Source organism: Corvus brachyrhynchos, unplaced genomic scaffold (assembly GCF_000691975.1).
Source record: "Corvus brachyrhynchos isolate BGI_N302 unplaced genomic scaffold, ASM69197v1 scaffold44, whole genome shotgun sequence".
Lineage (NCBI taxonomy): Eukaryota > Metazoa > Chordata > Aves > Passeriformes > Corvidae > Corvus > Corvus brachyrhynchos.
This window is the reverse complement of record NW_008238359.1, coordinates 4,910,846-4,928,639: the sequence shown is the minus strand read 5'-3', so window position 1 is coordinate 4,928,639 and position 17,794 is coordinate 4,910,846. Positions and strand designations below refer to the sequence as shown.

The window sequence follows — 17,794 nt, the reverse complement described above, 5'->3', positions numbered from 1 at the left end:
CAGGAAGAAATCCAGACTTTAAGCTTCTCATCGAGAAGTTCATACTAAACTTTGGAATCCAACAAAAATCTCAACTGAAATCAAGAGAAGGTTAATCCAAACTAGAAATATTTCCTCCGTTTCATATTTCTCCCTTCATGCCTGCTGAAGACCTCCCTATCTCTACTCTGTGCTACTCACATAAGGCTTTCTAAAGAGTTTGAGAACAGTACAGATATCTTGTTTCTAGGTAAGTCAAAGCCTCTCTTGGTACCTGAAGGGGAATCCCTACTTTTTGGCTTTGTTCCTAAAGTCTCAAAAGATCAGGACTTGTGGATTGAAATATCTGGGTGGCCTAAACAGAGATCTCTCTTCAGTATTTATCTGCATTGATATAAGAGGCAAGAAGAAGGAAAGAATTGTCACCAAGACCCATAGGACAAGCTCCCTTGTCTTCCCTTTTTTTGACCCACACCATGTATATGACAGAGATGGACAGCCTATTTCCAGAGGCATTCCCAGCACAAATATCAAGAAACTCAATATAATTTTTTTCCCTAAGGCTAGTGACTAGAAGTTCTCAATACACTTAATAAAGTATTTTCTTAAATGCAGATATTTAGAACAAAAAAATATATAGCAACAGTTGCAGAGCTCCTTAAAAATAATTCAGAGCCTTTTTGACTCGCCTGTTTTACAAAGTGCATCTGTCCTAAAATGTGTTTTCCATTGTGGGATTGCACCTGAACCTGATCTTTGTAGACTGTGCAGCCGTGCACGGCAGTGCACTTCGGAGCAGGGGAAAGCAGCAAGTCCACGTGTCTCTAAGCAGTCTGCACCCTCCTTTTAGGGCTCAAGTGGTAGCTCAGAGAAAGCTGCTAAATGGTTGTTTGTATCATCTCTGCAGGCAAGCAGAGTAGAGTATCTACAGCCAAAGAAGAGACGAAAGCAGCTGTAGCTGATAGCAAACACTGCCAGAAGGTCACCACTACCTGGAGAGTGGTTGTTTCCAACCCAAAAGCTTTTGAGCTCAGGCGTCTCTGCTCATATTTAGAGCGTTTAATTATAACTTATATTTTTAGCGTTAGTGAAAACACATTGAAAAAAATAAAGTGCTTTTCTCCTCTTTTGTGATCTCGCCTGTTAAACCATAAATATGAACCTATAAGGTCTTTCTGTTTTGGGAATGGTACCACAACTATAAGTATCATTATATAATCATGTGTTGAACTCAGAATTATTCTACTTGCACACCATAGGTTCAAGTACACTATTATAAAGGGGCGAAATTCACTTCATTTTCCAAACTTCATACAGAGAAAATGTAACTTGAAGAGTTACAAGTTCAAAAAATGTTCAGCTCTTTCCAGTTTTCAGCACCTTCTCTTTTGTCCTGCTACAGTTTCATTATTTTTTTATTCTTTGTAGTACACAGCATTCTTTTTGAATGAAAAGAAACCCTTCCACATTAGTCACAACAGGAAAACGAATTTTGCTTTGCAGCTGGTGAAGGAAGATTATCAGAACTTTTATTCACATGCAGAAGATAACAATATAATAGCTAAGGAATGCTGACAAAATGCTGTGTTTACTCTAATTTATCAGCTTTGCAAGCCTTGACTTGTTCTCAGAAAAGCTACCTAATGCATGACTGCATTATTCCTCTTTGATAAATTTTGTGCCCTAAATTCAAGTAAAATCCAGCAGATTCCAGGGGACCACACATAGTGTTATACTCAGTACTTATTTGATGCTTTGTGGAGCTATTTAATGATAGGAAAAGCAAGAGAACACAGTTTTCCAGGGCCTTGTACCCCTTAAAAAGGCAGCAATATGTTCAGACCAAACGAACAAATTTCTTTAGATACCAAGTCTGACTGAGGTCTGAGAAAAGCCTCTCAATAAAAAGCCCTAAACCTAATTTCTGCAGCTAAACTCCACCAAGGAATAGTGTCTTGTTAAGTGCTCTGCCTTGGTCTTTAAGTCAGTCATTTGCAAGGTTTAACCAAATCTGGAATTCCTAACATGGAGGTGTTTCACTACAATGCGATATCAGTCTTAGTTTGGGTCTCTGCATCAGCTTCTCACCATTTAACTAGAGGAATAAACTATGCAGGAAAATCAAAGCAGAATCTGCTCCCTTTCCTTTTCTTGCCTTATTTTAATTTTGGTTGCAATTAATTCAAGGAGTTAAAGCCTTCTTAATAAAGAAATGCTTAAAATACATTAGCTAGATTTAACTTATTAGAGTTTTGACAACAAGTCATGTTATTATTTACTGTAGCATTCAAAGACCTGTTTGACTTCTCACTCTTGCATAAGAACTTTCAGGGATGTGACAACGTGCATTTTCTATACAAGGCAAATAGACCTCTGCATCACAAACATTTTTGACACTTTCAAATGCAGTTTACAGCCTTAAACAAACATTCTGCTTCTCCCACCCACCCATCATCACATCCAAGGCCTACAGTTACCAAAGATTCAGAATTAAGAGTGGGAGTATTACTAATCTACCAGGTAAGTGCAGAGTTTAGAGACCCGTTTGTGTGTATGTCCATATATGTGACAGGGTATGGACACATATCCCTATTCCCGTCTGCTGCTCTCACCAGAAGTGCCCTCCTAACTTCCCTACCCAAACCAACCACATTGGCTGACCTGGAGTCTAACAGAGAATTTTAAGTAAGAGCCAGGAACAGCAGAGAAGGCACATATGCATATTGGAGAGGTGAAGCAAAGCAGAGGAGGAGCTAAGGCATAAGCTGGATAAAGGAAGCACTGGCGAAACAAAATTCTGCATGGGCAGATCCTTAGCAGGCACTTCAATCCTGTCAAAAGCCAAAGGGACTGGTATCTAATTATCTCAAGGATCACAACCTTAGAGTCTCAAACTTTTCCTGAACTTATTTAGAAACAGAGGCATAAAAGGTGATGCCCCACCCCTGCGACAGAAGCCCCTACCATCCTGGCACCTGGCAACACTCCCAGCTTTAATCAGAAGAGGCCAAATCAACTTCCCACACATGTTTTATTGGATCAATGGAAGAACAGGGAGTAACATTCAGAACTTTCAACTTCCTTTTCCGAATTTTAAACTCTGAATTGTGCTTCCCATATTTCCTTCTGTTTTAGCTGCAGCAGTATTTTACCTGGCATTACTTAAAACCCACACCATTTCTTCTGCAAAGAGAGGTGTACAGCTGCATGCTAAATCACCTCTCATTTTTCCTGCTTTCAGTGATATTTGGATGAGGTAATTTATAGAGGTTCTTTCCAATCAACATTTCTAAGATTCTGTGATTACTTTGTATGCATTCTTGTAATGTGAGCTGACCCATTCCTATCTGGGCTCCTTTCTTTCATGAATTACTGAAGACAGTAGAAGAAAACTCATCAGACTTCAGGACAACTAATTCTCATCTAATAACAGAAACTTTATTAACTCATGGAGCCCTATGCTGTCTCTCCTGGTGAATAAAAACAGTCGAGAAGCAGCTGGTGTTCGCATGCAGAATGTGGATTAGTTTGAGAGCATCTCCGTTTCTCTGGCTCAGCACACTGAAAGTTTTTATTCCAATTACACAGGAAAGCAGTAGTTGCTAATGCTCTGTGGTGCAATCCAGCATCAGTAAGAGATTTATACATCAGATAGGCAACTGTAGACAGCAAATTAAATCACTGGTTTAGGAAGCTGCCTCCAATGCAAGGAGCAATAGCCTGAGGTTCAAGTCCCAGCTTTATGAGGAAGGTGCTGTTCCCTTGTCCCTCCAGCTGTACCCCTGAGGAAGCAAGCCTGAAGGCCCTGCAACAAAAACACTTTCAATACAAAACCTTCCTGTTCATAACCAGATCTTGCAACCCTCTGAAAGTTTCTCTCACATAGGCTCTACTCCCTCTCTCTCTGCTCACTTCCAACACCTTCACAGGGCTGTGATCTTCAAGACACTGGAAAGACATGCCCTTAATGCTGAAAAATTAAAGACCTGCATGTCTGGAACTCACGTGGGGGTTGATGCATATAGTAAAGAGTGCAAAACACCAGGGCTTTAAGGAGGAGGTGCAATAGTCTCCTCTGTAATACGTACGTACACACAAAATTAGACCCGCAAGTGCATTTTCTAGGTCAACTTCTTCTCCCTCCTCTACTCTCACCTCCTCCCTTGAGTTTTCTTAATTGTTCTGGGAAGGAATACATGTTTCAAAATGTATCACTAAACTTTATCTTATGAAAACATATTGTCCTGGTTATTTTACGTCCCAAACTACTGTGTATGGAATGTTAGTCCTCAGTTAACTTTACCAGTGCAGAAATGGCCTGTGCTTTCTTATGCTGTCAAGTGTTTAGTTCCTACACAGCTAATTTATTATCTCTCTTAAGCTAAGGACCAGGAATCTGAGAACAAAAACTGACACAAACAAGGGAAAGAAACAAGTAGGAAAATTGTATTTTTATAGGAACAGTGCAAAACACTGCTACAAGAACACTGAAAAGACCTTCCCTCACAGCTCTGCAGATTTTTTTGTGTCCTGAATTTTATGGGACTCTACAGCACTTAGCTTAATTTATTGTAGACTGCAGAACCTGGGATATAATGTACAGTTTGAGAGACATATGGCCCTCTAAACTGGGCTGAATGTCCCTCCTAGCGATCAGCCTGACCACAATTCCTGAACACTCACAAGATTTGCATGATGCAGTTACTGATTTGCATCCTTGCAACAGGTGTATGTTCATCTGCTTGTCAGCTTCCTTCCTTGTGTATCATAATCCTATGACTATTTTTAAATATCTTTGCAAAATAAAAACTCAACCACAGTTCTGGAAATCTCTTCTTCTCTTCAGCAATTTTATGTAATAAATTAAATGATAGTAGCACTTCTTGGATGGGTGGAGATAAGAGCCTGTCAGCAATTTCTTCTCAAACCCACTTTTGCAAGGACTTGCAATTCATCTACAACAATTTGCTATGGGGAAAAAAAAAAAAAAAGAGAGGAGGATGTGAAACCTCAGACCTGGAGGAAAAAACCTTAAAAAGAAAGATGAACAATAGTATTTCAAGGTATACCTGAAATAAATAGTGTGGAAAGAGTCATGCACAGAAATAAAAGGAGGAAATACTTTGATTTTCACCAACATCATTCCATTTTCACTTATATCGTCCCCTGTCTTTGCCTAACTATGGCTTTATGTTGGTCCTTAAACCACTTGTACCTACACTGTTCATTTCATTTCAGTGCTGTTTACACACAATAACTACTAACTCTCAATATTCCTCTGAGCCAAGTATTACCAACTTGATTTTCTAGAAAGAGATGCAAGGCACAATTTTCCTCAGGCCACAACAGGAATTCTATGTGAGAGCCAGGAATAGAAATAAGGAGTTCCCATTCCCTGTCCTAAATCAAGGTCACAGAACCCTCTCTGGCACAGACTATTTTCTCAATGTTTTATGGAGGTGACTATCCTGTTATGGAACTATGTTTTATACAGACTGGGGTTTCCCTGGGATGCCTACAAATTTCAAGTCATCTCACTGCAAGCTGACAACACCTCTCATAAACAGTGCAAGGGCCAGGACTAACACAGTTTAACAACATATTGTTCACAGGGCATTGCTATAAGCCTTATAAGGTGGTAGGCAAGAATGCATTTACTAATTTAAATGCCTTTTTTAGCTATGAAACCTTTTAATTCACTGAATTTAAACTGCTCTCTTACTTGAAGCACCTGTGGCTGGTAAAGGTTAACTGTATGTAGCTACGATGGGAAGTATTTAAGGGTGGAGCACCTCTGCGCTGGACACAGGGTCTCTTTTCTTTCACAGAATTCAGTGCAAGTTTCTCACAGTTTTGAGCTTGGACCTCTAACCCAGCATACCTGGCTATATTTCAGGTGGACTGTCACATGCGTGGTGGTCACAGGTCCAGATGAACCCAGCCTGACAGAGCTGTTATGGTTAGATTAAATCTGACCTATTGGTTAGATTTTTCAAGATCCAAGTTGTTGAATTATGATTGAGACCTTATGCTACATCAACTCTGCTAAACCCCTCTGCTTCTCAGCATGACCCTTGGTTCTCCGGCCAAATGGTTGAGAGAGGCCCACATCCATGTTGCTACTAAAGTAGCGTTTATAATAAATCAATCCAAGATGTGTTTCACACTCTCAAATATCACCAAAAGGCAAAGGGCAGGGGTGGGAGGTGTTTGAAGATAGAGGCAAGAGGTTTGGCTGTAGGCTGCAAGTAATCTTCCCTGTTGCAGTCTCATCTATACTCCCTTTTGGAAGTTCCTGGAATGAACAATCCTCCAAGCCATGTCTACAAATTGTCTTGAAAGACCTTAGGATAACCCCCAAATTCAGCCAAGGAAAAAAATCGAACAATTTTTCAATATAGAATGTCAGGAGCTGAGTATTTGAGTACAATCATTAGTCCTCCTTTACTTAGAAATACAGGTATACTTTAAATATTTGCAGCTGGTCCAAGGCCGGCAGCTACAGGTCTGTTTCCATAGGGGATGAGCTCACATCCTGCAAACAAATGATGTGTCTACATTCCTTCTCAGGCAACCGTGTGTTGGGACAGGCTCTTTACCACATTACACACATCTACAGAGCCTCCAGGTGATTCATTGTGGGAACTTTGGTGCTGACAGCACCTTACAACTTTCTGAACATCCATATTTGGCATATTCCATCTTAATTACAGTGAACAGCTGTCAGCATCTCCTAAAGGAAATCTCCCCACAATGACATGTCAGGATTCTCAGAATCAAGGTTTTTGAAATGCCAGTTTGAGGAAAAACAAAAAACTTTCCTGTTTACTGAGAGTCAGACAGTGTCCCAGAAAACCTGGTTTTCTGCCTTGGTGGGGATCATTAGAGAAGCTAACAGGTGCAATTCCTCACTGAAGTTGGGTGAAGATTTTTACTTTCCAGTGATACTCTCAGTACACTCAAGAGCCGAGTGACTCAAAAGAATAGTGCAAACTGCCTTAATACTTCATCAGATCATTCTGTGCCATCTCTCCTGGGATTATAGATCATTAACTTCTACAGGGAGTCTCAGGAATTCCCATAAGTAATCTTTCTTCTCATTCAGGTTTCCATTACACTCAGCACAACCCCCACCCACTCTCTCTTGAAAAATCCTGTCCTTCATGTTTATAAATACTACAGCAAATGCTTAAAGCTGAAGGAAGTACAATCAGAAAAGTGAAAGCAATAAATATTTATATTTTAATAATGAGAATATTTCTGACAGGTACACTGGAAATATAAAAGCTACTTTTCAAAGATCAGGAGAACTGTTCAGTGACAGTTTTCAGTTCTATTGCTATTATCACTTAAATATATTTATATAACACTTCTTTATCACCATTCTCTTCTATGACATCTCTTACAGCTAAGATGAATGTCTATATATATCCCTCTCTTAGTCAATAATTAGTTTGCAAAATCAAGCAGCTCATGTAGCTGAGCATCAAGTAATTTCTATTTGAAAGTACCTCATTTTATGTAATTATTATGTATAATTTAAAGCAAAAATATATTAAAAAAAACAAGTGTCTGAAAAAACTCTGAACTTCTCCTTCAAAATGTTCGGTAACCCTTAGCTATGTTCCTCCTGCCCTACTTTTTCCATAGGTAAACTTTATTGCAGTACTTATGAACCACAACAATCAGCTCTTCTTTATTGCCAGCTTAAAAAAGAAACCCATTTCCCACTATGGCTGTATGTTCAAAGGTACAGTACAGAGGGCATTCACAGTGTCCTTTAGCTCCAGGTGAATTTTAAGTAATTTGAAAATCAGACTCCAGTGCTGCACTACCAGAGAATGTTCTTGTGATGACAGAAGCATGACAACAAGACGGGGCTGGAAGGAACTAGGTGATACTTTAAGGTCCCCTCCAACAGAAACCATCCTATGATTCTGATAGGAAGCACTGTGAGCCATCCGGTCCATTGCCCAGCTGCTGACAGCAGCTGGAAGAAGATATTCAGGCAAAATGTGGGGAAAAAGCCACTGATTCAAAATGATGTAGGGATTGAGGATCTCACCTTCAACAGAACTTCCTTCCAGTGTATAAAACTTTTAAAAAACAAAACAAGACACCTTAATAAAAAAAACCCCAACACTTTTAGTACTGTTTTCTTAATTTAAGCTGTCTCAGGGAATCTCCCACCAGCCACCCATCTCTGTCACAGTGTACAGGGAGCTTGTGGGCAGGACAGTGGCAGAAAGTGAGACACAGTACTCACACACAAACACAAATATTTTTAACATCTTATCTTGATGCTTTTCCAAAAATACCTCAGCATTTCCCTCCAAGATGTTGGCCAGTGCCAGTGGGCAAGTGAACTCATTTCAAAAAAGAGAAAATGGTAACCCTTGTTTGCATTCCCTAACCAGTGATTGAGTAAATCCTGTGTGATTGAGGGCATGGGCCAAAACTTTCAGAAGATTCATGATACAACTTTTTTTTCCCATTTACAATCTAGCCAGACCTCACCAGCTTCCTTTTCTGCTTGCCTCCTCAGGACCCTTGCCCAGGCCACTGCCTTCTCATCCTACCCCTAAGCTGCTGTCTCTGCAACATCCTTCCTCACATGTTTACCCCACCTGCCCCTCCTGAACCATCCTGCTGCTGCCTCTTACCTCTCCTTAGGCTTCTGCCATCCTGTGTCTCCTGTAATATTGATTTCTGTAGCACCCATGCTGAGTTCAAGGTAACAAACCTAGGATCATTTACAAAGTCACAGTCTGTTCAGAGCTCCTCTCAATGCTCCTCAGGGGTGGGGGACAAGAAGTTCTGAAGAGTAGGATCCACTTTATACATTTTTTAATGCTGGGAGGAGTTCCTGACAGGGTCCAAGGGCCTTATAAACTGCTACTTGGGCCTCAGAAGATCTCAGGCTGGTGGCCTTTGAGTGAAATGTGTAGTTCTTTTCCCACACTCATTGATGATGGGCAGGAACTGCTGGAGAGCTATCACTTCCTCTTCAGCCAGAAGTGTTAAAGTGCAGGGGGTTAGTGAATGCCTGACAGAAATAAAAAGATACAGCCACGTAAGTGTGCTTGGGCTTATACCCCATGTCCAGCTTGCATAAATGCAATCCAGAGAAGAAAACTCTCCCTGCCTTGAGCATTGTGCATTAATGCACAAATCCTCTGTGACTCAAGTGATCATACTCAGAGCCTCTTGCCAGTGGCAATCCTGCATCTCTTCTGCAGCTCCTTCTATTGCTGAGCATTTTTATTTAAACACCACAGTAGCCTAATAAGAATAATGTGGAAGTAGGTTTCTCAGTGCCACTGTCAGTGTTATGCATAGCAAGTGGCAGCAATGTTCCAGCTGACTTACCCTGCTGATTGTCCATGAATAGGCAGCAAACTCTTTCAGAGGGTTCTGGAACCCTATACAATATACCAGTCTCTGTAGATGGATCAGAGAAGTCAGCATGACCATGAATATGTTGTATTTTTGCATCTCTCCACTTCTGGTCCCCCAAAAATCAAATTAAATATGTCAGTGGAGTAAGATGTTAGATACACATCATCATGCAGAAGGAATGGATCCACAGAATGAAGAGCTGATAAGAAGGGCTCAATCACAGCATCACACCTGTTTTGTGTTTTACTTTAAAATAGTGTTAGTCTGTTTTTATAAACTGAATACATGTAAGATTTTGCAGAATACTAGGTGTGTTTCTGAAATTAATCTTTCTGCTTAGTTTCATCAAAAAAGCATCCTGTTTCCACACCCCAAGCCTACTCCATAATGCAAAATAAATCAGGACACATGGGCAGGGCTGGGGGATTATTTTCAAAAAAACATTTGGAATTTGAATGAGTGTTCTATCTAGTTGCATCCACTGCACTTGAGTTCATGTGGGTAGATCAAGGAGCTAAAGCATGCAAGGCCTTGAGCAGGTCTGCTGTGTATCATACCCAGTTGGAGAAGTGCTTTCCTGTCATCTCAAGAGGCTGATCGGTACAATAGCCAGGTCTAGACTATGACAATATAGAGAATATTCTCAATTAAGAACTAAGTGACATCTCAGAGTTTGTTCAAGAGACTAAACACCAGTACAGAAAACTACTAGTTTTCTAACAGTTTGATAATGATAAAAATAATAAATATGAATGTCAAGGTATTCAGTAATGCCACTTACTGTTTGTTTTCATAATAAAATCTTCTGCATTCCAATAGTTTTTCAAAACATAGACACTTTGGCAGTTGAAGAAACAAGTGGGTTTACTTGCATGATCACCTTGGGTAGTGGAATAGGTCATTATTTGATTGTTTCAGCTAAAACTGAAAAATAGTAGGAGAAAACCTACCAAAACCACCTACTTTGCTGGAGGACAGGTTGTGATAAATGTGCTAGGAAGAAAGAAAGGAGACAGGGAAGAGAGGTAAGTATATCTTATCCCTTTAAAAAGAAATTAAATTATGCTAGGACAGATATAAAAATAAACCTAAATCAAAAGGAAAGTAGGATTAATCAAAATAGCTGGTCAAGGTCAACAAACAGAGAAGTCAATGGAATCTCCTCAATATCTATTTTCAATATATATAGAAGTAAAGAGGTAAGGCAGAACAACACTTCCATTTGAGAATCAGAACTGCAGCTGAAATATAATTTAAGAAACATGTCAGTCAACCTGAAATCCCTTCCCGGCACTCTTAATAAGAGCAAAATGAACAGGATATTAAGAGCCAGGAGATAACTCTTCTGCAATACTGAACAAACAATTCAGCAAAGTGAGTAAGCACATACTGACATTCTAGCATGCATTTAAGTTTCAGCATCTTCAGTGAGAATCTGATATGTGCCTGTGCACTCCTCTCAATAGAGATCCATGAACGTGGGTCTGTCTTACACACAAGCCTTCCTTCAATCTGTGCACATGAATCTGTCCGGTAGCTGTGGAGCTTCTCATGGACTCAGGGAATAGGTATTCATGTGCTAAACCTGCTAAGACAGATCTGCAAAGCACCTCCTGGCACCTGAGGGCCATGTTTTACAACCTGCTTATCCTCCTTCTGCTTCAGCTCTGTACTGCTGTGATGGGAACATGGGTACTTCCCTACTAGAAATTGAAAAAGTGTTCAAATGTGTTAAAGTGCAATCGTGGCAATTCAGGTAGTAACTGACCTGTCCTTCAAATTACACTGCTCTGAATTCTTTGCAATTTCAAGGTCAAGGATTACAAAACTGGACATCACTGAAAGGAAAGGTCCAGGACAAGGACAACTATCAAACTGCAGGAAATCAAGCTGAAAAGCAAAGCTTCCTGCAGGCACAGTGAGGGCTCCTCCATGACCTTCTTTGCAACATACGGTGTGGAAAGATGTGCACCCTCTTCCTGCCCCACTGAACTAACTCCCTGGCACCACCTGCTAGGAATGAGAAGACTGTAAAACTATTGCATGAGGAACAGATAAAATGTGCATGGGTGTGATGGTTCTGAGGCACTGCGTTTCTCTCACTCACTGCCCATAGGAAAAAGAAGTCTGTATGTAATACAAACTTAAAATTAAAAGCTGTAAATCACAAGTGTAAGCAATACTGCAACTTGCCCTCTCTTTTTGAAAGGAGTCAGTTAATAACATGACCTGGTTATTTTGGCACTTGGAGATATTTGCCTGTATTTTGAATTCCTCTGTTGTCTATTCCACTATCTAGATTTTATATTCTGAGGACTTATTTTCTCCTCTGTAACCGTTCAAGAGCCACATGATTCTAGAAGTCACAATATTATGAGCATGCTTAGATCCATGACTTCATGCCATATGACTAAAACATTTCCTAAAAAGAGTCTCACTTCTTATTCACACTTCTTTGCTTGTTAACAATGGATCTGCACCTATAAATCTAGAAATATAACCAAAGCAAAAAGTCATGGATTCATATACAGGCTGCAGAACAAGGAGAAATGAGAAAAAGGTACTTGAAGTGAGGTGATATTCTGTACATTTACCAATGTAATTCATGCATGCTTGATGGTGGTATCAAAGGGTACTAATCTGACACATGTTGAACCAGCCCAAGATAAATAAGTTCATTTGTGCTCCTTCTCATCTCTCTGAAAATGATCACTATACCACACATCCACTTTTCATTTGAAAAGTAGTTCATACACCACCACAATAAGATAAAACATTGGCTGTGACTAATGTAATGAGCCTGAAGCACTAAAAGATGAGGAAAAAAAAGTTTGAAATTTATGACTTTTATTCTCTTGCTTCCTCCTAACAGGATCTGAAAATCTTGAAAGAACTTAAGTGCATCAAAGAATATCCTTTGAAAATCATGCTTACAGGCAGGAATACAAATTGGATACTTAGTCCCAAGGCCACTGGCCTACCTTTGTGGAAGGGTGGCTTGCATTTAATTTCCCCCGACTAACAATTCACCTTTATTAATTGGAATTTAACATTTGAAAACAAGAGGACTTAAGGTTTGAAAGTTAAAGTAAAAAAATATATCATTTTTTTCTTATGAAAATAATGCAAATTAAAGAAAGCTTCTAATTTGACAAACTCTTGATGCTATTTATATCACTAGTGGCATCATGACACAGCAATTAAATTATAACCCTTTCACTAATAGAACATATTTTTGCCTATTTAAAACAGAAGGGAACAAACAAGAAACTTTAGTTCAAAAAAGCCTCGAGTAACCAGACATGTAGGCAGGCCATAGTTACAAGAAAAGCAGAAGGCAGACTGAGAGTTTGTATGTGTTTGACTATAACCAAGTTTGAGTTAGTGTATTATATGAAGCAATACATGATCTGTCATTCACTTCTAGCTGATATACGTTTAGGCAGCATTGGGTCATCTGTAACCTATTTCAAAAAGTCTTTTCGTTTTACTTAGGCTACTCTGTCACGTAGGAACTCAGAAAACATCCTGTGTTCCCTAGTTTGTGGACTGTATAACTAAAATTTGATTTTTTTAACTTAGCTATTTTTGAGGATTAGTAACATTCAAGTATGAAGTTAATGACTTTAAGTAATTACTGACACTACTTTTTTTTATATATAACTGCTCATTTCCTACTCTATTTAGACATAGAGGAACAGTTTTAATATGATCCAGTATTTAAGGAGAGCAAGGAAAAGGAATGGGACAAAGTATGTGACCCCCTTGTAAGATCATTATGATTGACCCAGTGATCCAAGAACCAAACTTTTTACCCAAAGACAATAAGTTTTGAAAACAAGCCATCACTTCAGAATTATTTCAGTAAAATAACAAACAGCAGTTATACTCAAATGTCAAGTCAGGATGTATATGGGGGAAAATACAGTCCAATCCAACACCACTGTTAAAAAAATTGGGATGGGTAGCATTACACAGCCAGGAAAAAACTTCTCTGGCTAACTGCGCCACCTTATGATTTAAATTTAAATGGAAAATTGAATGATTGTCCAGTCCGTAGAAGAAAACACTTACTTAAAGATATTCCTCTGGACCTAAAAATGGGAGCTTACTTATTCAGTCTTACAGAAAAGTGCAGGGTTGTATACTTCAGTATTGCTCTTCTGGTTAAAAACCATGTCAGCAATATAAATGGAAAAAAATACATTCAGTCTTGCTGGATTGTGTTTTTGTAATAACAGTTTACACATCCAAATCAATAAAGCCAGGCAAATAGCAGAGCAGTGGTTTAGCAATCTTAGCACTGTTAGCTAAGTATACAATCAACTCTAAAACAAATGCTTCATAATCCGTTATTCTCCCGTGTAAATCTCTACTCGTATAACCCTGGGAAATAAGAAAGCTTTGCTTCTGATTTTTTTTTTCCCCCTAACATTTAAAACATGCCGGCTGTAAGCCCTAATTTATAGCCAACGGATCGCAATTTGCACTGAAATCTCTAGTCAGACACGAAATTAAACAGCACAGATATTCACAGGAGTTACAGCATGCATTTAAATACATTAACCACATCCTACCTTGCATCCAAACATCAACGATAAAGTGTTGTTGGTGCATGCAACTTTGCAGTGGCAAATCATTGGTGTGAAGCAGTCAGGATTTTTAACAATAGGGCACATTCCTTTAGTGCTGCAGTAGTGGCAGCCTACTGAAGGCTGAAAACAAGTAGCTAACACAGCACATGGAGTGGCAACATATGCTGCTCAACAGCTAGCTTTCCTCTTGCTGGTCAGAAGCAGCCTGCTTGAATCTCTACCTGGGTCCCATTCAGCCATCCCCTTCTTTGTTGGTGAATCAACGATGAAACAATGATCACAGATCTCAGGATTTCCCTTCCTCTGGGAAGATAGTTCTTACATCGGGGGAAAAAAAAAAAAAGAAAAAAAAAAAAAGGGAAAAAAAGGAAAAAAAAGAGAGAGAAATGGAAATGAGGGGGACTAGCAGGTGTGGCAGTATTAGCATGTAAAAGGATGTAAACGCCTACTCATAACAATCACATAAGATTGTCATGCTAGCTGAAGTGGGCTGAAATTATTCCATCGGAAGAAAAATACTGCAGCTCCTGATTTGGTAAAAAGCCAGTGAGTTGCTGCAATACATAGTCATAGTGTGGAGAGAAGAGAAAAAAAAATGACTTATCTAAGAAGCCAGGATCCTCAGCCTTTATCAATATGCATTCCAGTAAGGATTCCCTTCCCAGCGCCTCCCCGTGAAAAAGAATCAAATCAGTCGCAACTCCGGAGAAGCGATGACCTTTGCTTTCCCCAAATAGATGAATCGCAGCAGGAAACAAACTGTACACAGAGCTGAAAATCACAGATGCTGGGAGTTTGTAATAAGAGAAATACAAGCAACATTTATCCAATCCTGGCTTGCCACATGGGAGCTTTCTCCAGGCACGAATTTACAAATAGACAGGTTGAAGGATTGCAGGAGACACTGAATAAAGATATGAAGTTACACGGAAAACGCACCAGCATGAAGCTAAAAACTCAACCCTCTTTAAACTCTGCTTTGGAGGCAATGTAACTACTGACTCCAGCTAGTACTGCTATCCCTGCAACCTGCAAACATCTTGCTGTAAACCAGAAAAGCAATAATTAAAGAAGTTTGGGAGCATAACGCTGGTTTGGATTCTGTTACAGCTGTCGCTGCTCCTTCAGTTAAAGCAACACTGGCTGAAAATGCATAATAAAGCACTTGGATGAGCAAATCACTAGCTGGGCTTTTTAAGAGGATTATTTATATCAAAAGTAGGATTAATGTATCCTCCAGGTTTAGGCTTGGTCATGGCAGACACACACATACAAAATGAAAAGGCTATGATATGGAAAGTAAAGTGATGTCCTTAATGATTTCACAGCTGATAGCAAAGTAAACCAAGCAGTTGTTTCACAGTGCCCTGACCCTGCTTTTCTGTGACTCACTGAGCTCTGCCCATCAAATTAGAAACTCTTTCTAAAGAAATGAGAGCAGCTTGTCTCCCTGGCAATCGCAAGTAAGTTCTTAACTGAAACAGTTTTCTGTAATAAACCCGAAGTAGAAATTTGTTATACAACAGAACAGAGAAAATGGCAAATGGAGGTCTCGGTGTGAAGCCAGATCAAGCAGTACAGAGGATGAATAGCACAGAATTTTTTTTAAAAAGCTGCCTGAGATTGCAGACCCCAACTTAGGCAACCTCTTCTATTAAGATTTTATGTTTATATAAGTATAGCTACATGTGCGTGTGTGTTGCATATATGCATATAGCTATACTTTAAGTAGAATTTCATCAGTATAACTTACCCTTGCAAAGTTCAAAACTATAAAAGAACCAATTTCTTAAACAGCTTTGTTCTTACTCTTGCACCACACAATAACTTCATTTTTATCCAAATTTTGCGTGCAGTTAAATTTCATCTTGGAATAATGTTTTATGATTATTCTTCCTCACTCTATTTTTGAACTTAGCACTCTTAGCACTTGGGCACAAGAGCCCAAACTCAGTAAAATTACAGTAGCTTCTAGATGGAAGTGGCAGATAGAGCTGCTCCACAGTTAGTTACAACCCAGGTCCATTTCTGACCATGGAAGTGGCAGATAGAGCTGCTCCACAGTTAGAGTTACAACCCAGGTCCATTTCTGACAATTTCTTTTTTGCAAATAACAAGCCCTTACAAACCAGTGTCCTCGATTCACTCAGCTGATACTTTTCCCCCCAATCAGCCTGGACATGAGCCCACGTGCCATGGGAGTTCACTCATGGATGCCCATCACTCAGCTGTTCAATAACCTAAGTTTGTGTGACCCATGGGCACAAAGTGACATCACAGCAGCACTTCTCTGGAACAGCGACTGAGCCTGTTTAGAAATGTACTGTGGTGACAAACAGCAGCTGTAACATCGCTGAATCTTTGATCTGTTTATTCCTAGCTTGCCTGTCTTGTTATTAAGCTATATATTATACAGATTTTTCTTTCAAGTACTGTCTCTCGCATAACCAGCACTGGTGTAAATATAGAAAAGCGTAGTTTCCATGACAATACATTCCATAGTTACAGCCAGCAGCCACTATCATTAAAACATGAATCACAGTGCAACCTTAAGGTGTGAGCACACTACATCACTGGCCTTGGAAGCATTAATTTGGGATGGGGGTGGCATGGCAATATTTTTAGGAGACACTACTATAAAATGCCAGAAAACTGTGCTATTAAACTATTTTGGCTGTTCTAATAGCCACCCATCTTAGAAATTTCAGTGATCAGTAATTCCCAATCTGTACTAATCATTAGCATTTCTAAGAGAAGAATGCATCACATCTGTACTTTTCAATGTTTTAAACACGATGCCCTGATTGAAAACTGGACTCGATCACACAAATGTGATTTCTGATTAATATGCATATGGCCTAATTAAAATCACCTGCATTTATTTCCAAATTCAGATTTCAAAGAAGGGGAAGACAATCAGCCAGTTAGCCTCTTGGACCATTTCAATCTTACTGCATTCAACTGGCTCATGCCTTCAAAAGGGAAGACATATCTGTTCATTAAAATTTGCATTTCTTCCCCTGCCACTATTGCAGATTTTCAACCAGAACAGGTTTCACCTGTGATTTCATTCCAGTGTCAAGATGCACCAAACAGCAAGCACCCAAGTATTTTGCAAAGCACAAAATTCATCCCTTCACATTTCGGCTAATCGTTGCTTTCAAGTGAAAAACAGTTACCTGACACACAGTCATTTGGGAAAAATCTCAGAAAAGGAAGATTTATTCCAGTGACAGATCTGAATAATAACTCATGTCACAATTGGCCAAGACATTTATTTCAATTAAGTGACAATCACATATAGAAAAATGCCATAAGAAAACATTTGCTTAGAGATTTTTTTTTTTTTTTTTTTTTTTTTTCCACAACAGCACTCATCACACACACATTTAAATCACAGTCATACTGCAGGAGCAAGGATTCTTGGAAAACCTATGTCCACATTTTTATGCTGAGAGGATACACAGAAAAACATACTGGGTGGGTGCCACCGTATGAAGAAGAGTCCACAGATCAGTTTTTTGAGCCCCCCAGCCTTCTTTGGACTTGAGTTCATTGATCCAGCTACTTGCTCACAGTCACTGTCTGATAAGATTTCTCCTCCTCTACCAGCCTCTCTGGAAGCTGCCAACCTTTCAGCTCCAGGTTTCCCAAAGATGTCTGTCTGCTCTTCATAGTGCACCATTTTGTGGAAATGGATGATTTAACTTGGAGCAACTGAGTCGCATTTCAGAAAGTATTATGATCATGTTTGCATGGTACTTCCTCACTTAATGTGTATATATCTCCTCCTGTACTGGAGCTGTTTCAAATAGCAATGC

At 39.4% G+C, this 17,794-nt stretch overlaps 1 protein-coding gene across 22 annotated transcripts in view; it reads right to left on the bottom strand.

Annotated features, from left to right (window-relative positions):
* The window catches only part of DLG2 (discs large MAGUK scaffold protein 2), a 1,005,290-nt gene that overhangs the window by 617,733 nt on the left and 369,763 nt on the right, over positions 1-17,794 (bottom strand). Inside the window, exon 1 of one of the 22 annotated variants that reach the window (XM_017735873.1) lies at positions 13,956-14,729. The exons of 17 other annotated variants lie outside the window; for them this stretch is intronic. In XM_017735873.1, the coding sequence (XP_017591362.1) occupies positions 13,956-14,057 (102 nt within the window). In that variant the 5' untranslated portion in view covers positions 14,058-14,729. Of the gene's footprint in view, positions 1-13,955; positions 14,730-17,794 lie in introns of those variants that run through there. 4 more of the 22 variants (XM_017735876.1, XM_017735891.1, XM_017735877.1 and 1 more) reach the window with 4 other exon arrangements.